General features: G+C 41.7%; 1 protein-coding gene across 4 annotated transcripts in view; it reads right to left on the bottom strand.

Annotated features, from left to right (window-relative positions):
- Positions 1–26068, bottom strand: part of SMG7 (SMG7 nonsense mediated mRNA decay factor) — a 44607-nt gene that overhangs the window by 10001 nt on the left and 8538 nt on the right. For 3 of the 4 annotated variants that reach the window (XM_008930828.4, XM_018083833.2, XM_018083834.2), the window contains exons 2-16: positions 19722–19753; positions 18404–18521; positions 17271–17403; positions 14174–14345; positions 13247–13318; positions 12063–12213; positions 11591–11726; positions 9593–9755; positions 8358–8514; positions 7202–7272; positions 6821–6881; positions 6071–6190; positions 5443–5878; positions 1718–1862; positions 122–513 (exon numbers count right to left, since the gene is read on the bottom strand). In XM_008930828.4, coding sequence (XP_008929076.1) covers positions 122–513; positions 1718–1862; positions 5443–5878; positions 6071–6190; positions 6821–6881; positions 7202–7272; positions 8358–8514; positions 9593–9755; positions 11591–11726; positions 12063–12213; positions 13247–13318; positions 14174–14345; positions 17271–17403; positions 18404–18521; positions 19722–19728 — 2334 coding nt within the window. In that variant the 5' untranslated portion in view covers positions 19729–19753. The remainder of the gene's footprint in view (positions 1–121; positions 514–1717; positions 1863–5442; positions 5879–6070; positions 6191–6820; positions 6882–7201; positions 7273–8357; positions 8515–9592; positions 9756–11590; positions 11727–12062; positions 12214–13246; positions 13319–14173; positions 14346–17270; positions 17404–18403; positions 18522–19721; positions 19754–26068) is intronic. The other variant, XM_018083835.2, reaches the window with a different exon arrangement.

The following is a 26068-nucleotide window of genomic DNA, read 5'->3' as shown; positions in this document are numbered from 1 at the left end:
AGAAGTTCACAATCAAAAAATTCTTTAACCACAATTTTGAAAGGTAATCCAGGAACACAAGTCTTGAAAGCTGTCATTTGTTTTTAAACAAAGTTTAGCACGTAGCACAGGTCAAGTTTACCTGCTGGAATCCGGAGTGGTGGGGTGGGCTCTTCCCCAGGCCCTGCACAGCTTTTGTGGGGGACTGTTGCTGCTGCTGCTGCTGGGCCAGAGCTTGGACCTGTAACTGGCTTGCGGACTGTGCTGTTGCCTGAGCTGGTAAAGATGAGAGGGGTTGCTGGGAAGGAGGTGGTGTTTGCTGAGGTCCCTGGGTCATTGGCCCTGGTCCAGAGGGCCGTTGCTGGCTGTAAGGAATGTGGGACTGTTTCCCACCTTGCACCTGGTTTCCTGCAGGTGAGTGAGCTGTGGGCTGGAGGAAGGTTCCTGGGACAGAAACGCCACCCGGGAAGGTGTACCCTGTGCTCATGGAGAAAGCCACAGGAGGGGGGACGACATAGGTTGGAGGTGGAAATCCTGCAAGAGATGAAAATGCACCTTTAATTGCAATTTGGCAGAGCAGAGAGCTCCCTCCAGAAAACATTTAGTGGGGTTTTTCTTCCTGTGCTGTTCATTTAGACTATGAGGAAAGGAGGCACCAGTCTGCGGACATGCACTGTAATGTCCTTCCTCACCTTTGCATGTACATGGCTGTGATCACACAGGGATTCAGAGTTCTGGAGTTTTCTTGCAATATTCCAGGCACTGATAACAGTCAGCCAGGGAAGTGCCTCAGAGAATCATGTTTCCCCTCCTCCCTTGCCTCCATCTCCCAGCTCTTTCTTTCCCCCCCCCACCTTTTTCTTCACCAGTCTGGGGGTTTTGATGCATTATCTCCAAAGTTCCCTCACCGTCAAACACATTTTCAGGGACTAAACTTCTGCAGGAATAAATAGAAGCAATCAATAAAATAAGTCTACTGCCTCCTCCCAGAGGATCACCAGTCTCTGGATTAATTTAGATAGAGACAGATGGTAAGCAAACAAATCCTCATATCCGCAAGATCAATTCCTTCCCTGTAGTTCACACTGAAAAGCCAGGTTTGGAAGGCAAGCTTTAATTTTGTGTCTCACAAGCCAGACTTTATGCTGACTTTGGGACAGGGAAGATGTCCCTCTATCTTATATTGAGGAACTCCACACAACAGCTTGCAGGGAAGATGCAGCTTCCAGCTATTCCACAAGCAAACATGGACAGCAAGGTATGACAGGAACACTCCACAACAAAATGGGAACATGCACTGCAGCAACAGCAGCAAATAAGACCACACAAATTACAGCTTGAAACATGAGCATCAGTACAAAAGAAACTGAGCTATAAAGAAAGCTGTGTAATTGATCTTTTGTAATGGAGTCCTGAGCACAGGGAATGCTTCCTCCTGAGCAGAAGCCTTTGTCATGTTTTGACAGGAAAAGCCTTCCGTGAACTTTCTTGATCTCACATCCACTAACCAAGAAAGGACATGGCAGATTTCATGACAGACCTCGATTCCAAAGCATAAACAATCTTATTTATCTTGTTTCAATTCTGATATGCTCATTTCTTACTACTTGTTAAGATTTCCAACATAAAAATCCACATCATTAACAGAGCCCCTACCTTCAGAGGCTCTAACAACCACTATTGCAGGAATTTTCTTTGCGGTCAATAAATCACACTCCAAAAGAACAATGCAAATTACCTGGTCGGCTAGGAAGGGGAGGGAAGGCTCCTGGGTGATGAATGGGGATGAACTGGGAACTGCTGGCCTGACTTGGAGTCTGAGTTACAGGTGTTTTCCTGGCTTCGGACACCGGAGTCTTCCTCATCTCCGTCTGGGATTTTACCTGATGCAAAAGAAAGTATGAAGAAATTAGATCACTTTTCCTGTAATTACCCATATTATGTCAAGCCAAAAAAAACCTCTCGGATTGTCTGAGGGATCATCTTTTCCCTAAGTAACTGGGAGGGGTTTGGAACACAGGAACCCTCCTTACTGACCCCAGGCAAGTTACCCTGCGTGTCCTCAGGCACTCCTTGCCTCACAAAAGCACTCTAAGGGTATCTACTCAGAAGATGCAACAGGTTCTTTCTCTAGCAAGAGAACGGGAAGCAGACATAATAATCCTCAAACCATCCAAAGAACCTACCATGCTGCTCACCTGCAGTGTTTAAAAACGAAAGTGCAGATGCTATTATGCTTCTCCTAGGGCACTGCTTCAGCCTAACTCATGCCACTTACCTGCAGCACCTTAAAAAACAAACAAACACTGCCACGTTCTTCCTAGGGAGTTCTCTCAGCCTAATGAAATTATTTTGACCCAGAGCATACAAGACAAACAGCAGAAGTGTTCAGTTTACTGCGTAACTGCTGGGTGTTCTGTTGAAAGAGCTGCACCAGTTAAAGGCAGAGAGAAGAATGTAATGTAATGTTTACCTGATTCTGAGTCTGCTGCAGTCTGGGTCTTCCTGGAGAGGAAGACAGAGGGGAAGACTACTTTCCCTTTCTGTTCAGCTCAGCAGAACTGCCTGGAATGCAAGATGGAGCAGGCAGGAAAAAGACAGCAAGCAAGGAACCCGGGCAATACAGAAAGGGCCCAGGAACAGACCTGACACCAAGCCTCAAAGGTGAGTGAAAAAAAGGGCTGTATCAGGGGCCAAATTAAAAAAATCCAAACCAAACAAACCAAAACTGTAGGGTTTATTTCAACATTTAGTGCTACTGAGTGGAGAGGAGTTACAGGGTATTTTTTTTTCTGTCAAAATACAATAGTAAAGGGGTAGATGCATTCAAATGTTTTCTTAAATTCTTTTTCAAATTGAATCTCCCCCTTTAGAAATTGTGGGAGTGCAGGGTTCTTTCCGTGCTTGTAAAACTCGGAGGTCTGGGTGAATTTTTGATCTCCCACTAGAAAAAGTCCAGAGGGAACTCCATGTCAAGGTTCTGGCTGATGCTAAACACCACAAACAATGCAGCCCTTGCTCGTGCCACATCCTGACACCTTCACTGTCCATCACATTCTGTACATTCAATTTACATTGTGCTGCCCCTTTTTTCTCCACAATAAGCGAAACATTTTATAATCACACCAAGAGCTTTGTATTCTTTTACAGAACATTGGAGAATTCAAAGATGCTCTTACTGCCACGGGATTTCAAAACAGGGAGTTCTAGTCCATCAGAAACTCAAAGGTGCTATAACAAATTTCCAAGGGATGGCTTCCAAAAGGCTCTCTGATTTACAGTTAACTTTATAAATCTAAATACCTAAAATTGATTAATCAAGACAGACAAATTCCAGATGCTTCCTTGCTTCTACTTGATCTCACCTCAAAAGTGTCAATGCTACCAAATATTTAGTCCCACAGTGGTCCTAAGTGTTCCTACACAGTGCTTGAGAGGTACCATTTCATCACAGTGACCTCTGAAGAGTATGTTACATCCTGAGTGAGCCTGCATTAAACCTTCCTTGGCGCCCAACATTTTCCCTACAGAGTACAGATTCAACCTATGTCACATCCCGCCTGAGCGCGCAAGTTTTCCACTTATCTGCAAAGCAGAACTGATTTGTTCTGTGTAACATTCTTCACATTTTTGCTAAGTAGGAGTTGCAGCATTTTCAGCAATTAAGCTTTTGAATGCAATGAACTAGGGAGGAGATAAAGCCTGGTATTTCCAGGAAGGCCAAAGCAGAGCACTAAGAGTCCACTAACTGGTACAAAAATCTACACTCGTTTCTCAGGGTGAGGGGAAGGACTGGAGAAATAAGTCCACAAGCTACATAAAATAAAAGGCACTTACTTGGATTAGTTTTCATAAATACAGCTGATGGAACTAAAAAGTCAAAATTAATTTCTACTGAAGAAGAGAAGAAGGATGACCAACCACATCAGAGCAGATTCTGCTACTGCTGGGTTTCAAATAAGTTCTTCCTGGGTTTGTTGTCTCTTAAGACTAAGACAAGCAAATTTCTGATAAATAAGTTATCTTTCCTATGTAAAAAGCTACATATATTTCTCAGATCTGGTGGGTTTTTATCAGCCTCAAGTCCTTATTTAGCAAGATAGGGGCACAAAAACTAAAACTGGGAGTTATGCTCAGGCCTGCAACCACATTCCAGACATGTTTGACAAATAAATAAGAAACTTGCTACTCTAACTCACCTGTGTTGGTTTTCAGATACCAGAGTCACATTCAGCGAGTCACAAACAATTCCCACACGGTTTCTGTAGCCTTTACAGTAACACTTTGCCCTCCCTGATAGGACCCTCTGCAAAACCAACTGAATAATGCTGCCAGTTCAGACCTTCCATTTCATATCCATGATGTTTAACAGCAAATAATCAGGAGGAGAACAAGAAGAATGATCCAAGAGTCCTAACAACGCAAGCTAGAAAGACTAAAAGAGATGGTCTGTCTAGCCTAGGGAAAACAAGACCTCAGTTACACAGGACTTCAGAGAAGTTGCAAAGAGTTATTCTGCAGACCTGTCCTGGGCAGTAGTAATGGGCTTACACACAGGTAAGGGAGATAAAGTGCATTAGGAAATAATTTCCACTTGCAAGAACACTGAAGAACTGACATAGTTTCTCTAGGGAGGTATTAGAGTCTCCATTACTATCATTAAATGGTCCCAGTCATCACTGGGGGAATGACTGAGATTGGTCAGGTACAGATCAGATCAGCCTGAGACTCTCCACTCTTATTTACTACAACTCAGTGGAAGTCAGATCAGTAAATTCATTGTTTACTTGACAGATTTTGCACATAATGCTCACAGAAATAGAGAAAAAAGCATGCCCCTAAAAAAATATAGCTGATAAAAGAGCAGCTGATGTGAAAATCAACAATTTTGAGTAAGTTCTTGAGCACAGATTTACAATTTAAGAGCAGCATGGCTCTCCTTACTTCTACAGAGACACCTGACTGCACCCACAGTACAGAGGATCTTACTCCTCATATCCTATTCGGTGCTTTTGTGACGTGTTCAGTTTGTTGGAAGTGCACAAGTGAACTGAACTGAAAATGCAGAGTACCCAGTTCCTTCTCAACAGACCACAGCACGGGTGAGGCATGACTGCAGCCTGGCCATGTGAACAGTCTTGGTGGTCTGAATAACTGGTGGAATGGGTAGAAGTCTGTTTTTTTCTTTTAAGACAGTTAACACAACAAAATCACCTTTCATTGCTCCCTATCCTTTTCTCCCCCAAAATTGAGACAGGGAAAGGGCAGAGACCAAAAGATCACCAACACCTGGTCTTTGAGGTAGAAGTGCTTTATATTTTTGCACATTAGCTTCATCAGCAGTGCCCACAGTGAGACCTCAGCTCTAGCATACAGAGGCACAGCTCTACCACAAGCAGTGCCTTCCCTGACACGCTCGTGGTACCTCCTCAGACACAGTATCCCTTTGAGCTAAAGGCTTACCTGAACTGCCACGTTCTGCTTTCCCGCTTCCTGCATCTTATCCAAGCCGCATTTCTTGGTCTCATTCTTCCTTTTATTGTTGTCCTTCTTCCCATCGTTCTTAGTGGCCACTATTCCTTTGCTAAAGTCCCGCCTTTCCCTCGCTACGTCTTTCGGGGGATAGATGCGCCCTTGCTCCCTGTTCAGCTCCCGGGGCTTGATGTTCTCTTTGAATGTGACCATTGGCTTTTCTCCTGCATCACAGTTGTTGCTCAGGCTTCTGCCAGAGGCCAGAACTGACTTGAGTCCAGGGCTCCCATCGGCACACAGTGGCTCTGCCATGGATGTCTCCTGCAAGGCGAGACTCTCTTTGGCTTCACTAGGGTCCTCCAGTAACAGCTCTGGGATTTCTGTCACGAACAACAGCTTTCCTACCTCGTTTTCACACTGAATCAACCTGAAGAAGAACGCAATTGAAAAGCAAGTACAATTAACTACATTACTTATCACAACCAGTCTACGAAGCAATGGCATGTAGACCCACAGAACATGCTGTTAGCGCTGTCAGCATCTTGAACTCACAGTACAGGTAATTGTTGTGTTACCTCAGCTCATGGCAGCAGGGAAATACAGCAGGTATTTCACTTACCTCGGCTGATTATCAGCGATCCATTTGCCTGTGAAGATCAGGCGCTGCTGCCGTATCCGACGTTGCTGCCCTTCTTTATCTCCTGTAATTGCCTGGTGGCCTTTGGAAAAATCCAAGTTCCTAGTATTGACACAAGAGAGGGAATATTAATTACACAATTACCCTCTGCAACATCATATTTCTTTAGAAATACTACATGCCAGCATTACTCTATTAAAAGCTGTAAACTTTCATAAGGAGTTATTCAAAACATGACTGTTAAGAGACGTAATTTTCTTCTGGTAAGATTCATCTACATATTAAGAAGGTTTGGTGGGGTTTTTTAAATAACAAAAGGCCAAAAGCTCATCTGTGTGATAATCAAAATCAGAAAAATAATAGTTGAGTGAATATATCTAATATTTAGTCAGTATTTGCGGATGATGTTAAGTACAGGAATGCAGTTAAAAACAGAGTAAAAACCAGCAAAAGAAAATCACATCAAGCAGGTTTCATGCAAAAGCATTTCTTTTCTCACTTCTTAAATTTTTCTCTTTCCATTTATAAGTCTGAAGACTACACAGTAGCATTACTATAAACTCAAGATTTTCACAGAGTTTTGCTACATTGTCCATTACATTCATTTTGAAGAGACCTACATCAATCCATACAGCAGTAAATATTCATAAATAAGATATTGCAGGGAACAGGTCAATGTCTGTCAAAGTCATGACATCAGCAAGAGTACAGGATCCTTCAGTTGTTACCCACCTGAACGAAGGCCTCAGAGCCAGGAATCCTTGCAACTCAAATTCTTCTGGAAGGGGGGTTGCTAGCAAACAGACATTAAATAACGTAAGGAAAGCATGAAAGCACTGAGCACAGTATCATAAGCAGATACCTCAGCATGGTCACTACACATCCTACAGCCTTCTATTAACTGGTCCACCCTGTGACCTGAGGAGCTCAGGAACGATAAAGCAGAGCAAGTCTGCTCAGCACAAGAAAGCAGCATTTGCAAAGTATGCACATGCACTAATACTAGAAGACTACTTCCTTCCTTATTTGCTCTTCAACTGCAATTCTCCCCACCATCACGAAAAACCTGCATCGTTCTCAGTTCTTTCCAGCACAGACTAGAAGTGTCCTTACCATTATTACTGGATAGATCTTCTTCATGAGGCTGGAAGCTGTTTAGAAGAGAGATCAGCCAGGGCCATATGCTGTAAATTAGAAACCAGACAAACCATAAGTGAAAATGGCAAAACATGGGATGTGTTCACTTTACCAAGGAAACACTGAACTCCATTACACAGTCACAGCTTCCATTAATCCTCTGATTCCCAAGAAAAGGTAAAGTTTCTCTCAAGTGGCAGGAAAAAGACCACCTTCTTGAAAAAATTACTATTTTTTAAAAGCCAATCTAAGTTCCCAAGTGCTCTGTGATACTGTAGCACTGGAGCAGTTACCACAAAGGCAAGACGCTCTAGGTAAGGGTTGCACTGAGTAAGACCATTAACCTAGAGGTGAACTGGCAGTCCCCTGCCTTGTCCTGCAATACCAGTACAAGCAATGACTGGAAATTCTTCCCAAAGGCCCTGAAGCAAATAATTTTCAAATCACACTGATCACTGCATAGGTGGTTAACATTTAACTGCCACCAACAGGCTGCTTGCTCCAGTTTTTCAAAAGATGCCACCCGAAAGCCCAAGCATCCTTCTGCTTTAGTGATGGGCACCATGGAGGCAACAAAGAACTATTTAGGATGTTTTGAACTATTTAAGCCTAAATTTATGAGATTAGTGGCAGAAGTGAAAAATCAGAGCAACAGTCCAGAACAGAAATGCCTGCACTGACATTTAAGGACCCTCTCTACTAAATTCAATTTAATTTCTGGGTGATGAACCAGAAAAACTGGATTCCAGCACTGCCCAAGAGATGGCTTAGTACATGAAATTAAGCCAAGTATTCTGCTGCCACTTCCCTATAATCGGAGAAACCATTACAATAGATTAGACTACAGGAATACTCAGTAGTTATGCTCAAATCAGACATTATAAGCTAGACTGATTTTAAAAAAAAGACAAAAGTTATGTGCAAACCTAAAGCAAATTAAAGCACTGAATTTGCTCCTTTAACCCACAAGTCTCATGTTTTGCTTTATGAACTCTTTAGCACATATACTTTCTATGATTTTAATGTCTGTAATAATGAGTCATATGATCACTTTTCCTGTGACTAATCTGTGGATCACCAGTAATTATGAATTCATGTAATCAAAGGTATCAAAAGAAAGATTAACACTCACTACCGTCTTTCATCAACCACTGCCTCCTGGAAAACACTGGGCCTAAGTTTCAGCCAGTCCATGGAAACCTTCACAGCTGGAAGAGGATATGCAGCCCCAGAGTCCTCCTGGTAGTCATTTTGTAAAGGACACTTGCACAGAACTCCAAGAAAGGACACTACAAACAGAGTAAAGGGAAAAAACAGAACAAACAAATTCCACAATGTGGGAATGACGTGCTAAAGTTGAACATCATCTAATAAAACACATCCCCCTGTTTTTAAGAGCTAGTTATTTAGAACAAAAAACCTCAATTACTTCATCTCAAACAATTCACCAACAAATCAGAAGATATTTTTTTAAATACTTTTCTACCATGAAACAGAACCTTGGTGGTTTGTGTCCCTTTAAGTGTCACGGCAAACCATTTCGCTAAGTTAAAAAAATAGGGTGAGATGAGCCCAGTGCACAATTATTCACTCACCTATTTATTAGAAATTATCAACTCAACTACCTACCTGCATTTTATCCACTTTCCCAAGTTAGCAGGCACACAAATGCACTGGAGCGGTCTCTGCAGGCAGGCACCCAGCCCAGACCCCTTAGGGCATAAGAGCTGAGAAACAGTAACCACACCAGTGTGACCCTGGTGTTTTCAGAATCAACTCTAGGCTGGAATCTGAAGAAATCCAGCTCTTCAGAAATTTAGGTGTTGACAAACAAGGCCAAGCTGATCACGGATTGGACCAGATTAGCCACATAATGCTTATTTTCTTAGAGTCTAAAATGCTCCGCACTCCCACTTATCTCCTAGTCAATATTATCATAGGCACAAAAGCAGTTGAAGTCTTAGTTGACTCAGCTTCTAGTTCAGCCCTGTGGAATCAGGACCAGCTCCATTCCAACTTCAACTGCATTGCAGCCAACTGGGGAGCAGCCCCCCAGGAGTGGTACTACCCACTGCCAAGTTGGATCCAGCTTTGCACCCAAGTTAAAATGTTCTTTCAGAACAAGGGAAATGATGCAGAGTTCTGTAAAACTGCAGAGTACATCCAGGGCTCAGAAATCCAGTGTTAGTCAGCACTGCTGACACAAATGACCCTGTGCAACCATCTTCTCTCTAAACTTTCTCCCTAATGTCTATTCTCAGCACTTACCTCACATAACCATTAAGCTGGATACTGACAGGAAACTACTAATGGATTCCATGTAAAAACCAAAGAGAACTACAAAAATCAATTAGCCTGCACACTCACTGAAGAGAGCCAGGAGCTGTGTCCAGCAGAGCTGCTCATCCTGGCTGTAGCTGTGCTGCTCCGTTTCATTGCTGAAGTCTCGCAGGTGATGCAGTTGGAACAGGTTGATAACAGTGATGTGGACTAACTGCTGAGAATTGAAGGCCTTCTGGAACAACAACCTCTGCAGCAAAGACACACGGGGGGTGTATTTTTAGATGGCAAAGCACACACACTTGAAAGGATTAGTAGTTGTTACTTCACTGCTTGACTAATGCTTCTGCCTTAAGGCAACACTCATTCTGGATTTTATTTTCAGGTCGTCCCTACTGGCACAGCACTGGGCTTCCCAGCAGGACTTGGGAAGGTGCCTACTGTTAAGCCCAAGGATTTTGCTTGTACACCAGCTCAGATGCTCAACAAATCAACATCCCCTTGGTTACTGTTCTCTTTCAGAGCGAGTGCAACTTGAACATGCAGTGACAGCACTGCAGCAGATCCACTGGGTTTGTCAGCCTTTCAAAGAAACAGCACAGATGATGACATTTTAAAAAAACACCCCAGGAAAATTTAACTACTGGGTGGTTATGTATTAAAAAACTAATTCCACATCTGACTCCATGGGTCATGGAATGCCTTGGCGGACTGAAACAGCACGAGCTATTTACAAATGCCTTTCTGTAACTGTGCTGGAAAGTCACCTTTCTCAGGACAGGAAAAGAAACTTTAATGCTTTTTGGGGAAAAAAACAGAGATATCCTAAAACCCAACCAACTTATCTGTAACTGCTCTCCTCAGAGTTAAAATCAGCCACAAAGTTAAACTGATCTCTCACCATACAGTCAACTTCACATCCACATTCAACCCACCGAATCCATAAGAGTTGCTCTCTAGGAAATTAAGCCTTATATTGCATAATATAAACAAAAAAGTAATCTAAGCACAAAGCAGGGCTCAATTAGCTCTGTTTTAACACCCTAACTCAGTCCAGAAAACTAAGACTGTTCCACATGCCTGAGCAATGCTCATATTTATTGATCATAAGCACTGTGGAAAAAGCAGTACTTGTTCAACAGCCAACATCACACACAGAAATACACAATTATTTAATTTTGAAACAACATTAACAGCCCACATTCAAAGCTAATACAATTCACAGCTAGTTCTGTGGTTTTTTAAATTTTTTTTAAAGACAGTTTGGACCTAGCTGTAGCAGCCCAATTCAAGGCAAAAAATGTAAAAAGACACTGTAAAGAACATTTGTAAGTTTTTCTATTGCTAAGACCATCTTCTCCTTAATTTTGAAAAGCAGCCACTGCTGTGTTGAACAAATCCACACTCCCTGCTCCTTTTCCACCAATTAAGAAGCTGAAACAGAGCAGTCTCCAAAAGGCACCTAACACTACAACACCCTCTTTGAAAATGTATTACCTTGTACAAATACCTTACAAAATACTTGTTGTTTCAGCCTTTGCTGTACTGTCCAATCTAATGAGCTTGGAACTCATGGAGCTTCCAGAGGAAGCTGAATAGTTCACGTCTACACACAAATTAAGGTCTCACTGAGACAATTTTAAGAGGCAAACAGGAGAGACAAGTTGCCTGAGACAGATTAAAAGCAGCACTATTAACTAGGGGAAGTGAATGAATGCCATTCAAAAAACGAAGCTCTCGAAATTCCTCAGGCCAAGACTGAGCCAAGACTTCCCAGATGAATCAAGTGCTTTCACAGGTATCCATGAATCACCCAGGTTAAAGAGCAGAGAATCAACAGTGGTCACTGATTTCTCCTGTATCTCCACCAATAAAAGACCACACGTCAAATGGGAAAAATCCCTGCTCTTGGCATAAGTTATCAGAACTACCCAGTGGTAGTTGCAATGCAAACTTTCCCTAACTGGTTACTTGAGCTTCCTGTATTTTAGCATGTGAAAGAGTTATTATTGGACTGTAATTTCAGAACTCAGCTGCTAAAAATATTCTCCTCAATATACTAATTAATATGTTGTTAAAACTAACCTTGAACTGTTCTTCCAGCTTTTCTCGAAGAGGGCTCAGCTTCTCCAAGCTCTTACTCAGATACACATGGCCATGGAATTTAATAAATGCCTTGATGAAGTCAGACACGCTCCATCGAGTCTTCACCTCATCACGACTACATTTAGAACATAAATACCCAACTTCAGTCTTTGGAGTTACACACAGTTGCACATAACATTACAGAATTATTTCAAAATAAAGGAGGAAAGTCCATGAAAAGCTACTTTGTCGTGCTGGCACAATATGCTTATTTCCTGCATTCACTAATCACAGCCAGGAGCATCACAAACTATTCTTTGTTCCACACTTGTGTGAGGATGCTCTGATTGGACAGGGGATGGAGAGCTTCTGTGTCTACTACCAAAAGTTAATAACTTCTGGCAAGGGAGGTACAGCTGGAAAAAGTCTCTTCCATCTTATCTGAGTGGAAGGAATTCATCCTTAGTCTCACCTTTCCAGTGCTTTAGAAAGTGCTTTTTGTAGGTTAGTGGAGGCAGCTGGGAAAGGAAACTTCACAGCAATGCTTCTGCAGTAGTAGAAAATTGTGGTCAAGTGGTCTCCTTTGGAGGAAGCTAGGATAGCCAACTGATTATAAGGCTGACCTGAGGGAGAAAGAGACAAGTTGTCATGGAGTGAAGCGTGCTCGATGTCAGAGTAAGTGTGGCCACTTGAAAAGGGAGCATAGTCCTCAGTTCTCCAAGAGACAAGGCTCAGATCCATCTAAGGATGCTTCTACTGCAGCCTTGTATCTGCAATGAAAAATCTGTAAATGAAAAAGCTTCTAAATTTGTGGTGCAGTAGCTGTTTGGTTTTCCCGGTTTGTTTGGGTTTTTTTGGAGGGAGAAAGATTGGTTGCAGAAGTTTCTGTTTGGTTTTGTTTGTTTGTTTGTTTCTGTGATTTGAGTTTGTTTGGGGTTTTTGTCTAAATAAGAAAATACTGTTGAAACCCAGCTTATTTATTCATCTCCATCTATTTGGACAAAATCTTGCCCAGTTTTACCTCATGAGGCAAATCTAACTGTCAACAGTTCACACTTTGTTGCCTAAAGAATAAAAGATTTCTATAGTTAGAATACAGAGAATTTTGCAGTTACAACACAACTGGCTAAAAAATTCAATTATTGGTTTCATCAGCCTGGCTCAAAAATGATTTATCCTTCTCTCACCATCCCTACATTTTGGGTCATTAAGCCAATAGCTGAAAAGCTAGATCCCTGAACTAAAGAATTCATTAACTTACATGAGCAACTTGAAAAATGCTATTTTAGCTACTAAACTTTATAAAATGGGCATGGGAATAAACAATAAAAGAAAAAAAAAGCAATGCCGGTGGTAGGCAAGTTTTCATTAATTGTCCTTTATAATGTATGCATGTAACACAGAACAGCAGCAGCAAAGCTGTGTATTACCTTCTTTGTTTCCAAAACTTCCCAAAAAGGAGACAAGTGACACAGATCATGCAAATAACCATTACCTAAATGATTTACTGGTGGGTCAGGCTTTGTTGCATGGTTGTTTGGAGAATTTGGGGAAGGAGATTTATATAAAAGTCCGGGTTTCCAAATGCCACACAGGAAAAGCTATACCCCAAACCCTTCTTTGGAATTATGAACTGAAAAGGTATCCCAGACTCACCATTGGAAGGGACAAGCTGAGCTGCATGTCTATAGTACGACTCTGCCTGGCTGGTCTGATTCCTATAGCGAGCTAAAAAAACAGCAAAAAAACCAAGTTGAGGCATAAAATCAAACTCTCCTGCACTTACTCTGATATAACCCAGTTTACCTGAAGAGCATTTTACTATTATTTTAGGAATAAATGTCAGAGGAACATACAATGACACCAAACAGCACCAGGATTTGAATCTTGAGGTGGTTGTTGAATTTTGAGGTAGTTGTTTTGCCTCAGACCCAGTGTTACAGCTTAGCAGTTCTTAACTACAAAGGTGTGACAGCACCACAGCCAGAGAGCTACAAATGTTTTTCATCCCCATTTGCACAATCACCAGCTAGATCTGCTTTTAGGTTGTTCCAAAAGCAGCTGCAGATTCCTGTGAAAAGAGAACTTTCTACAACACACAGTTCTACTCAAATCAAGAAAAAAATAAACCCGTTGTACTTAATCTAAAAAAGAAACCTGGTTTATGAGAGTCTGGATTTCTAACTGTTGCCCTTGTATCTAAGATGCTGATGTTCTGGAATGGAGAAGTGTGCTAGCCTGCTGCAACAAGTTTTTATAATAATTACTGCTTTCAACATTTCCCTGTGCCTACCAGCTAGAACATGACTAGAACACTACAAGACAGATTCTAGCAGATCACTAGAAAGCCAGTGGTTAACTGTGGCCATGTGTTAATGTGTTAACACACATTAGAAAACTCTAACAGCATTTCTTTCCAGCTCTTTCCCCTTTCAGCAACCACCAAAGGCACAATCATCAAGTGGCTACTAATTTGGAGCACACTTGCTCCAGCAATTGGCCATGCTATGTGAAGATCCCTCTCAGGAGAGCTGAACACAGGTAGAACTCAACATCCCACCTCTTTTTCCCTCCCCAACTCACCAATATCTCCAAGGTGAACAAGGCAGTGCTGGCAGATGTAAGAGCAGGAGCTGGATTGTGGCTTCACTATGGCGCTGGTGTGCGTCTGTTTATTGCTAATGATTCCCAGCTGGGAAGACTTTACACGACACGGCAAGTCTACATTAAAAACTGTGCACAATTCCTGTAATAACTACAAAAACGGGTCGAGGTTAGTAGCAACTAGAGACAGTCACCAGAAAAGCATAGAAGCAAGTAACAAAACTAACAGGGCATCACTTGGAGGCACAGATTAGCTAAACAGCGTAAACAAGTGAGACTTCAAATTACATTTTCCATATGGAAATCATTGAGCTCCATAGTACAGTAGTCTGCCCAGAACTGGGAAGAGAAGAAAGAGTTGTCCATCCCAAACCAGTAAGCAACTCAGTCCTCATGATATTTAAACCACCAAGGATGGAGATGGGCTATGAGAGGTCTACAAATCTTGTTGGGTTTTGTGGTTTTATCATTTTTTTTTGTTTTGATTGTTTTTAAGTTGGGCACTCAAGAGGAACACCGTGGGTTTTATACCTTGATGAAGTGACACCATTCTTTGAAAATAATAGAAAAGAATGTCCCTCAACCCCCAAATCAGCTTGTTCCAATGTAAGAAACAGCACTATCCCAACTTAAACTTTAGAGAGGAGCTGGAACAATACCAAATTTGTAAGCAATGAGGCAATAGGAACAGTTCAGTAGCTGAGCTGTCAGTAAATATTTGTGCTAAGTCAATAGTGAGACTCTTTCAAGGAACAAGATACCAGCTACTTGATCAAGTATCTCAAAAGCTGACTGAATGAAAACCTGAACTCTGCCCTTCCAATTAGTGCTTTTGAATTTTTTTTTAATGGACTCCAGCAAATACTCTGGAAAGAAAGAGTAATGAGGGAGTGATGAAGTGTTTGTTCTGCTGAGTTATAGGGTTAAAAATGCAGGTAAGAAGTGACAGACTTTCTCCCAGCTGGGAACATGCTCAGTCTCCAAATAAAACAGCCCTGCAGCAGGGTTCCACTTCCAGATAAAGGCACAGGGAAAGCCCAGAGATGCACACTCTGTCAGCAGCTAAACACACTACGCGATGCTTTTGCTTGCTGCAGACAGAGGTTTGTGTTACACCTCCCTCCCTCTTTTGCTCTGTCTTTTAAACAGTAGACAAAAATCCCTGATGAAGAGGGATCTCATAGATGAAAGCTGGATAAAAAAGAGAAACTTGACATCTTCCAACATGCTGAATTAAGAGAACTCATGCTCTCTTTCAAAGATGTCATTTACGCAGGTCTCTCAGCTGGAGAGCAGGTATCTCGGCTGAGCCGAGTCTTCAGACTAAAAACGGGATGATGAACATCACAGCAAACAGAGAAAAAAAAGCCAGTCTATGGTGTCAAACTTAAGAAGAGCAAAATTCCCTGATCCACTGCCGGGAAGAACAAGGTTTTTGCAAGACAAATGGTGGAGATGGTAGAAAACCCTTAGCAAACATGCCACAGGCTGTCAAATAAGCAGCTTTCAAGAAGCAATACTGAAGGGGGAAAAGGGTAACCACGAGGATTCTGTAAAAACACATGGGGTGGCCTTGCAGATGTCTGGAATCAAACTGGGAATTGGTACAGTAAGAATGACCCATTGTGAGTGCTGTAACCTGAAGGCAGTGCAAACCAGCCGTGACAGAAAGTTTAGTCAGACCACCACCTGAAAGAGAGGATTCGGCAACCACAATGTTGCTGAAGCACACACCAAACGAGGGGGGAAAGGGAAAGAAAGGCAAATTATCTTTATTAAGGCCCTTATCACACACTGACTCTTATTCTCCATAATCTACAAGCTGTAATCTAACATTGGAAAGAGTGTGGGCAAAAATACGTAAGGAACAGGAATTGTATCCCTTTTGCGATTAACTGAAATTTTCACAAAATATACTTATCACAAGAGCACTCAACAATTGTTTTGCTTAAGGGGAAGAAAAGTTTCTAGAGTCAAAGTATGAAATTCTAAGTAAATGTTAACAAAAACATAGAATTAAGACTGAAGGCTTGTAAACTTGGGAGTCTTGATCAAAAAAACAGCAAGACATTACATATTGTAAATGCTACATAATACTCTTAGGTACAACCACCCTACTTCAGTGTACAACTGTGGTGGGCACTAAGTCAGGTATTATTGAGAAAATAAAGCTGAATTTAAATATGTATGTAGCATGGACACGTTCTTAAAAAACTGCTCATCCTCAGTGTTAGGAGTTACAAGGAAGGGACACAGAAAAACATTAGGCCATCACACACATCCTGTGCATCTACATTTTCTGTACTTAGTTCTGTACTTGAGTAACTCAGTCCAAGAACAAACTGATTATCTTTGCTTATCCTTCACTATATAGGGAATGAAAGGAATGTCCCACAAATACATACACAGTAATGAGAAGCTGAATGGGAAGTTTTAGAGAAGTGGCAGAAAGAAAAGAACTAAGAGTACCAACGAAATCATCAGCTAACATGTTTGTTGGGCTTGGGCTTTTTTTAGTGTCATTGTTACTCGCAGACATTACAATTAAAAGACAAAATTCTGCACTCACTGCAGAGACCAGAGTAAAGGGCTTCGCGAAGGCCTGGAGAGCCAAGGAAGGCTGACCTCCTAATAGCTGGAGGATTCACATATAAAGAAGCTCAAGAAGGCAATAGATGCACAGTCAGAAAGCCAGAGACCAGAGCGAGGAAGGATTGTTCTACCCTTTCCTGCTGCTTTATGCTCACTCTGAGCAGTCACAGCACAGTACAGTAAGAAACGGACCTTCGACCTTACCGAAACAGTGGGGTTTAGGTTTTAAATAAGGTTCTCTTAGAAGGGAACTTGAATTGTACCAAAACACCTAGCAGATGCACAGAAGTTCCAGTTCAAGACTACAGTTGATCAAAAGAAAGCACATGACCAGTTTTGCAGCCATGTCCTACTGAGAGCACCAGCTCAGTGAGGTGCACTGCTCGATCCTGTACAGCAATAGTTTCCTATGCTAAGGAAAAAGAACAGACCTTAGCCCCCTAAAACTGACCCTCCCACCCTTCCTCTACTTACTGCAACTCACCTGTGTGTAGAAGCCACTAGCTGCCTCTAGGAACAGAGAAAGGTTCGCCTGAACTTCGCTCCGATTTGGATTTGCTCTGTTTTTCGCCTGACCCTGTAGTGTCGTGATCTGATTTTTAAAGGCATGATTCCAACTGAAAACAAGAAAAACGTTTTTCCTTTTTAATTTGGAAGCATCTTACGTAGATGACATAAGCAACAGGAAAGAAGTGTTTAATTACATAGCATCAGACATGAAGAATATGCAAATTCAGGGAACATTCAAATGAGATACAATGTTAAATATGGAATAACCACCTCTCCTCACCTCTCACATCTATACACTGATATATGTGTATATCGCTAACATATATATACATGTGTATATATACAAGTAACACTGTAACAGCAATAATATTTGCTTGTAATTGTTCTGGTTTAAGCAGCATAGAACTTACTCTCTAAAACAAGATGTGGGGTGTAGAGGTGAGGGTTAAAAAATCATTCAGTAACTGGAGGCATGGACAGGACAACTCAGTCAGCCTACTTATCTCACTTCTCTCAGTGCTGGAAAAACCACATGCTTCACTTAACTAAGCTTGTTACAACCCATGTCTGCATCTTAAATAACAGGGAATGGACTCAGGGCATGGAGGAAACCCAGCAGGATCTTTTCCTGATTCTTAAGGTGCCATGAGCACCCCACTAAGTTTTCCCCTGATATTCTTCCCTCTGCTCAGCAATACCTAAGAAGGCTTAAAATGAGAGTCTTGAGCAGCTACCCAACTCCTGTTAGACGTTGCTCAAAGCTCCAGGTGATTACACCAGGCAAACTTTCTTCTTTCTGGAAACTGCAGCCTTCAGCCCTTCCCTGACAGTACCACAGACTGATGTTCCTTAGCTCTCTCCCCTCCATCTGGCTCTTCAAAACCCACTTCTGCATGACTTGGCTGCTACTAAATTGCCAGAGGTAAAATACTAACGTACTGAATGCTCTTCACTGGCTCTGCAGTGCATTCTCACACAGCTCTCATTTTAAAGGAAATAAGACAACCATTTCACAGGATACACTCACTTTTCGGGAAGTCTCAGGGCTTCCTGCTCATCAGCCCAGATTACATATATATATACACAAAAATTTACTGAGGTACTTACAGGTCCTGCTCCACTTTTTTATCTAAAGCATATTCCAAATCGGTCACTAGCATTTTTTGATATAAGTCCTGTAGAGCCTGTCTGGACGTCCAGACTTCTGCTGGACCCAGCTTCGAATCTGAGCAACAAAGAAAAAAAAAAAAGACACAACGGTTTTTGTAGCACTCAAATTTATGTTGTTACTTTGATTTTTCACTCACCTACCAAATGCAAGAACAGAGCTCAGTGTAAGACAAAAACCCAAACACCTGCTTTTATCAGAGATTCATCAGAATAGTGAAATACAAGAACTACAGATGGGTTGGGGGCTGAGTGATCACTGATTAACTGATCAGTCTCCTACAACACCAGAACTAGATGTGAGCTAAGTCAGCAGCTGGTAAGTTAAAAACCAAAACAGACAGGAGTCATTAAGCTGCAGAACTCCTTGCCACTGGATGAATTTAGAAAAACTTCCAGCATAGCCTGAAAAAATTCACAGAAAATAAATCCATAGAGGGATGCAAAACAGGACAGTCCCTGGACACATGCTGTTGGTATTTAGGAGAACACTGTGGGCAAGTATTCCTGCATGCCTGCCATTTCCTAACTCTCTGGTAACCATCTGCTTTCCATCAGGGAGGGTGAGTGCAGACACTGCTCCCTGCTATCTGGAGTTACAGAGTCCAATTTCCTGTGCCTTGGCAAATCACCTGGGCTGGGGCTGCAGGAGCACAGGGATGGGCCTCACCCCAGGGAAACCATCCAGATGTGTTAGGTGGAACTAGGTAGTTTTAGTATTCCTGTGGGGACTACACATCAATCTGCTACATTCACTACACATGGCAAAGCACATCTGAGCAGAGGTTCATTAAGGGAACTGCTTGTACTGTGAAGCTGATGCCTTAATATAAACAACTTAAATCATAGCTTGTAGCATTTCGTAGTGTGTAGGGCTGTACTTTCACAACACGTGGGGTAATGCTCAGATCAGCACTTCCACCACCAAGGTTCCTCAAAACCACCCAGATCCTGGCTAATCCCAAGTACAGCAGTCCCTGTGCTAGTCCAGGCAGGAATCTCAGAGAGGAGCAGAGGCATGACCTCCATCTCCAAATGTTTAGAACATCCAAAGTCAACTTTAAAAATGCATTTTAGACACAGGCAAGATGGGCACAATTGGTAAAATGCTATTTACTTACATAGAGAGGACAAGCCTTAATATAAAATTGCACACTTTCCACAGAATTCTTAGGATAAGCATAAGGAACACAAAAGGAAAACAAAACCAGGAATCAAACAGAATCAAATAGATCAATTATATAATCAAGGCAATTACCTGTCATGTCAGCCTTCAGGACTTCTGCCTGCCTGTAAGAAAGCAATAAAACAATAAATTAGAAACTGACTGATCAAAATAATTGAATTATGCTAAAGCACATTCACGCAATGGCGGTCTGCTTTACAACCCACACTGCTCTGGTTCATCCCATGGATTTGAGCTACTGCTGCTCAACCGTGTGACTGCTCCTAGCTCATCCCATAAAGCACTGTTCACTTTTCCCTGCTTAAGCCTCTTTTCAAAAAACTACAACCTAAAAACCAGTTACATTATACTTTATATTTTAAGCTTTACGTGGCAGTAGCATCCTGCCAACATCAGTGATACCACTTACCTGACCTGGGAATTTGATATTAACTTTAAGTTGTCACATGTGAAATGTGGTAGCCAACAGTGAGAGCAAAGCAAACTCCCATCAGTGCCTGTCAGCACATTGGTAGAGCCCTCCTGCCTCTGTGCTGCACTAGTTTTCCTTAGTGAGAAGTGATAAAGACTATGGCTTCCCCAGTTACCTCTTCCTTGAACTGCTTCCCTAAAGTCATGCTTTGATCAGGTTTTCAAGTAAAAAAACATACAGCACATACAGGAAAAAATGGCAACTACAGGTGACTCCTGCACTGAACATCCTCTGCAAATCCCCACTGCTGGTGCAGGCTGGCAAAAAGTTTCTCAAGCAAAGGAATGTTAGGATACAATCCTCAATAAATAAGTATTTAGGAATGGTCAATGTCTGGATGAAGCAGGCAATGGAGATGCTACAATTAATCACTGTGTCAGCAATACATAAAATTTCAAGGAGCAGCACTGTTGGCCTGTTTGAGTGACACGGAATCAACTCAGGGCTGGCAGAGGGGACACAAGGCTGGGTTTGGGTGAAACATATCCCTGTGCTTTTGCTGCATTCAAATGGTGGCACAGACGTGCAGAGTGTAATTTTCCCACACTAGATGTGGAATCCTCCTGGCACATTAAATGCTTGCTTCACCCGCCTCAGCAAAAAAACTAGATGAAAGCTGCACTGTGACTAACATCAATGTCAGGTGCCAGCTTGGGAAAGAACAGGGAACCAGGAGAAAGCACCACCTAATCCCTAAAGAGGCTTCAGAAACCAGCATATACTTTCTCTTGCCATTATGATGTGGTGACTGTAAAAACAGCTTTTCAGGTTGTTCTGGGTTCTACCTACTGGCCACAAATTACTGGGAAGGTTTTGAGATCCACATGAGGATTAAAAAGATATCAGAATAGGATACGCATCATCAGGAGAAAGTCCCTTCACAAAATATCTGTTTATTAAATACAAGAAATATCTATAGCAGCTCACCAAGGCCACTGCATATCATCCAAGAAGCAGTGGGATGCTCCCAGAGATTTAATTAAGTCAAGAATATGTTAACTGGTGACAGAAGGAAATCTGTATCTTTGTCACCTGCTTCACAAGTTTAATACCTTTAAGACAACTTCTCTTTATTTCAATAAGGTGCTAATGCTTTTTTAACTCCTAACAGCAGGGAGCACTGGAAGAAGAGATAACCTATTATTGAGACAAGTGAGCAAAAATTTAGCTATTGTGTCATGAGAACACAGAAAGCCCAAGAAACATTTCTTCCTTGTCCAAAAGCTGTCTCCCCATTGCTGCAGCCAGAAAGAGCAGATCTTGTCTCCCAGGGAGCTAAGAGGAGTCGAGGAAGGACGGCAGCCACCTCTGGGTGCCTCGGGAGCCTCTCCAACGCTGACCTGCCAGTCCAGTCAGGCACAAAGCTGAGCCAGGTTTGCGATGCCACTGCTCAGAAGGAAAAGCTGACTTGCTCAGGTGCTGGAGACTCTTTTTTGAACAGCCAGCCAAGTTCCTGCAGTCTGGCTCACACTTTAAACATCTACCTGCCAGTTGTGCAAACGTCTGCTTTGAGCTGAGAACACGAGCTATGCTGCCAAAGCCACGGATCCTGCTGAGTGGCTCAACCAGAACAGGACACACAGTACGGCCCCAGCAAACACAAGCCCGAAATTCTCCTGCAGGCATTAAGACTCTGCCCTTTAGAAGCCAAGAACTGCTCCTCTGAAAATTACTTGTGCAGAACTACCTTCCACTATGTTAAGTGCTAATTTTTAGAGGGGGAAATACAAATAGCACCACTATAAAGGCTTTTTTTTCATAAAGTTTTGCCTCACTGTTGCCTAGAAAATTCATATGAAAGAGAGCCTCAGCCATCACTGCAACTGCTAACAGATGCTCTCTAAATGCACAGCCCTAATAATATGCTGGAACTGAACTTCTACCAAAAAGACTTATTTTAAAAATTCCTTTTTTGGAGGAGAATACTCACGGGCTTACAGAACAAGAGCCTTTAGCACCAATCTCTTCAGAAGCCATAATGCAATCTTTTATATTTTATAAGCTTGCAACAAGCTACACTGAGGGGATTATTACTGTAATTTTTAATAAAATGCATGGAAATTATTTCAATACTTCCTAGAGGCCACAGAATTAGTAAAGTAGGTCTAACATTAGCATGCTATGTCTCATTTCCACCTCAAACCAAACTTTATTTAAAACAGACACATCCTAAGCCAGGATAAGAGGGGGCAGCCTGGGTACCACACTTGTTCTGCACCAGTAGCACCTCGAGAGAAAAGATGCATTACCTGTTCCTGGAACAGACTGCACCAAGGAGCCTTTGCTGGTGCTCAGAGACTCCTGTAGGCACAGACTGGCATTCACTGAAAAGTGATAAGAGTTTCTGACAGTGCCAATGGTTCCTTCTATTGTCAAGCATTTTAACAAGCTTTTTTTGTATTTTCTTGCACCGCCGCATACTGAATTTCCATTAAAATGACTCATTCTGGGTCAAAAACCACTGCCTGCCAGGAGACATGGTACAGCTTGCTTACACACTTCATCATTTCAAGAATATCCTCAAGTACCTCCTTGCCCAGTTGGATCAGAAGTTCAGTCTTCAAGTCAAGTTTCCCCAAGCCTGTTGGTCCAAAGCCAAATAAGCACAAACCATAGTTCAAAAAAATTGTATTTCAAGCATTCCCATTAGATGACATACCATCTTCATATATACTGTGATAGCTACTCTTTATAATGTCCTAACCAAATATAAACTCAGTCCCGTGCTTCAGTCAAACTTGAGACTCAAATACAAAAGCCTTCCACTCAACTCAGTAAAACAGTCTGACACCTAAAGGAATTTTCATTTTATTCATGAACTTGAAAAGCTTCAAAACTTTAAAACACAGTAGCCAGGACTTTCTTTTGAAGTTCTGAAGGTATTAGATATATTAAAATTTAAGTACTCACAGATGGCAAAGGAAAGTTTTCTTAAGAACCTGGGAGTATATAAACTCCTGGTTTGCTGGAACTCACACACTACTTTTAGCCTGGAATGAACCACTAGATTTAGCCAAGGAAGACAAGAAAACCACATTTCATCTTTCCATTTCCAAGTTTTTAGCATTTTTGATCAATTAAGTTTTCCCAAAGCAGAAAAAGCAAACAAGCCGTTCCCCAAACACTGCAGGAAAGGAAACCCCACAAATATCGGGATGTTTCTCCCATACGCATTTTCAAGTGGTTTAACCCATCACATTGGGAGGCTGAAAGGTACACCAAAAGATCATGCAGCCCCACTCAGCCTTCAGTGCCAGAACAAGTTTGCTTAATTTGATGTTAAAATCCTACAAGAAAAGATCATACAACCTCTCTGGTTAACTATTCTATTCAAGTTTTCCTCTTGTTGCACCTCACTTCAACCTCCATTTGGGTATCACTAAACAAATGGATCCATTTTACTGTCATCCCCAAAACAGCTCATTTCTGTTCCAATATCTATTCTTCAGTTCTGTTATAATTAGCATATTTTAATAACTAAATAACTAATAACAAATTTTAGTTCTGCATACACCATGTTGCATCTCCAACAGGGCACTATCTGTTCTACAGAAGCAGGGGTTTGCTAATAAGCTTGATAATCAAGCCCAGGTAAGCAAATAAAATTGAGCCCAAGTTTCCAAAGCAGCAGTTTTGTGTTACCCAGCTAACACACTCTGTTTCTGAAAGTCAAAGAGTCAAGGCTCACTTGCACCACACCTCTCTCATTTTCACAGTGAGCATGAGCCAGCCATGATTTACAACAGCACAAGTTCACCAAAAAAACGTGGAAAACCCCAGACCTCATAAAACTAGCTCTGAACACAACACACTGCTTTCCACCGTGCCTGGAGGGGAACTTCACTCGGTTTTCCCCTGGCAGCCCTAAGCACCAGCAGCTGCAACAGTTCCCTCTGCAAATCTCAGTAACACAGCTCCCCTGATAAGGAATTGAGGATTTACAGGACTAAAACGGGCAACGAATCCAGGCAGCTGGGCTTATGAAAGCAATCAGAATCCAACCACTTGTTCTGTGATTCTACAAACTAAAAATCATACTAAATGGTCAGGATAGCTTCACTCCAAGCAGGAATTTATATCCCTGCACTTCTCTTCCCAGGAGGTGTATGCAGAAATTGTACCACAATGAAAAGCACATGCAGCCTTAACCTGCCTCAGCAGGAGGTGACTGATCCCAAGGCTCATCAAGGGCACTGCCAGAATAAATTCCCTTTCAGAAGGAAAACTAGGGTTATTAAACGTAGAAAATTTCTCATTTTGGGTAGGAAAGGTAAATTTCCTATGCTAGCATACTAAAAGTCAAACACACTTAAAATTGTACTTTAGCAATTGCAATATTTGGCAAGGCTCACACCCAGTAGGAACTCCAAAGCAACATCCAGCAACCACTACAGTAGATTTTCCTCAAAACAGTTAACTTCAATAAAAACTTATAATACCTCAGTGGGCTTTTTGTTTATTTGTCTTTATTTAAGTATACCCATGCTGATCCAGGGCAGGGGAAAGCAGTAGGAAACACTAACAGCAGGGGTACTGAATATTCTACACACATTTTCTACATACCATTCTAGCACATTTAGGGGAACTTGGTTGCTCAGAAGCCCCAAACACTGTACTCAAGACACATTCACATCTGGAGTTCAGCACTGAGGAAAACTTGCTATCTGATACAAGTGGTTGACAGTTTTATGGGAAATAAGTGGTTTTCCTTCAATTCCTAAGAGTTCCCACTAACACTTGCTAAAATATAAAGCTTTATTTACAGTTTTTAGAGACTCATTGGGCACTAATCCTTTACAGCTGGCACACAGCTAAAGATTGGGTTCTGAAAGACAAAGAACTCTGACTTCTCTGGACTGTTTTGTTGACAGCAACTGTGTATCTAATTAGGACCCATCAAAGGGAAATATTTTTATAGCAATCTTAGGATTGTGTACAAACCTAGCCAGTTATGCCTGAATAACAGTAGCAGGGAACTCGTAAATAAACTTCATCTCTGATATTTCTTTCTCCTACTAATTCAACATCACCTGAATACAACAGACATCAGACAGCAGCTCTAGTTAACAGCCTGACACATCTTTTCCTGAATAGGTGACTCGATGAAATGAGGATTTTGCAGTGGTATGTGGTGTCCAATATAGATTTTACTTAATTATTTGTGTACAGACTCTACCTACTCACTTGTGCAACAGATATGTACTACTTAACAGCTTTTTTAACAGCTTTACCTTTATAGAACAAGTTCTTAACATTCCCAACTTGCAAGAGTTGCCACCTAATTTAAATGACCATAATTTTCCTGAAGTGCTGGAATCACTTGCTTTGGGAGCAGGCAGGTTTGGGTGATGTCAGCTCTCACTGAGGTAGCAAGACATCTTCAGGCTGTGGGTCACAGAGTTAAATGCTCCATGTGCCTTTTACACTGAAAGGAAACTCTTCCTCACACATATGGAAATGAAAAACATCTTCAACAGAACCACCTTATTGTCAATTTTACACGCTAACTAGTTTAAAGATTATTTTTGCTGTTACAGGCAACTGAAGTCAGGGTACAGCTAATTTCTTTGACCTGCATCTTAATCAGATTATAGCTGAAGATCAAAGCCACGGAAACAATTATTTTACAATGAGGTAAAAAAAAAAAGCAACACTTCTGCAAGCAGATGCTAAAGCAAGGCAATTACCACCTGAACAAAACCCCCCCTCCACAGGGAATCCTGCGCTATTCCTTTTGTGTTTTCACCTTAGCTGAGAAGGATGTTGAGAAATGAGGACACAGAATAGGATTTTTCTTAATCCCATCTTCCGCCCTTCTCCTAGTCCAGGCTCTATTAGAAGCAAGTCATAATAATCATCCTCAAAATGCAATCACCAAGAGCAACTCTGTCCAAGTTTGATTAGAACTGACAATCCTCCTCCCTGGATAAGGGTAAAAGTGCCCTCA

Source organism: Manacus vitellinus, unplaced genomic scaffold (assembly GCF_001715985.3).
Source record: "Manacus vitellinus isolate BGI_N305 unplaced genomic scaffold, ASM171598v3 scaffold_68_pilon, whole genome shotgun sequence".
NCBI classification, from domain to species: Eukaryota; Metazoa; Chordata; class Aves; order Passeriformes; family Pipridae; genus Manacus; species Manacus vitellinus.
The sequence above is the reverse complement of the archived record's forward strand: the minus strand, read 5'-3'. Positions and strand labels throughout refer to the sequence as shown.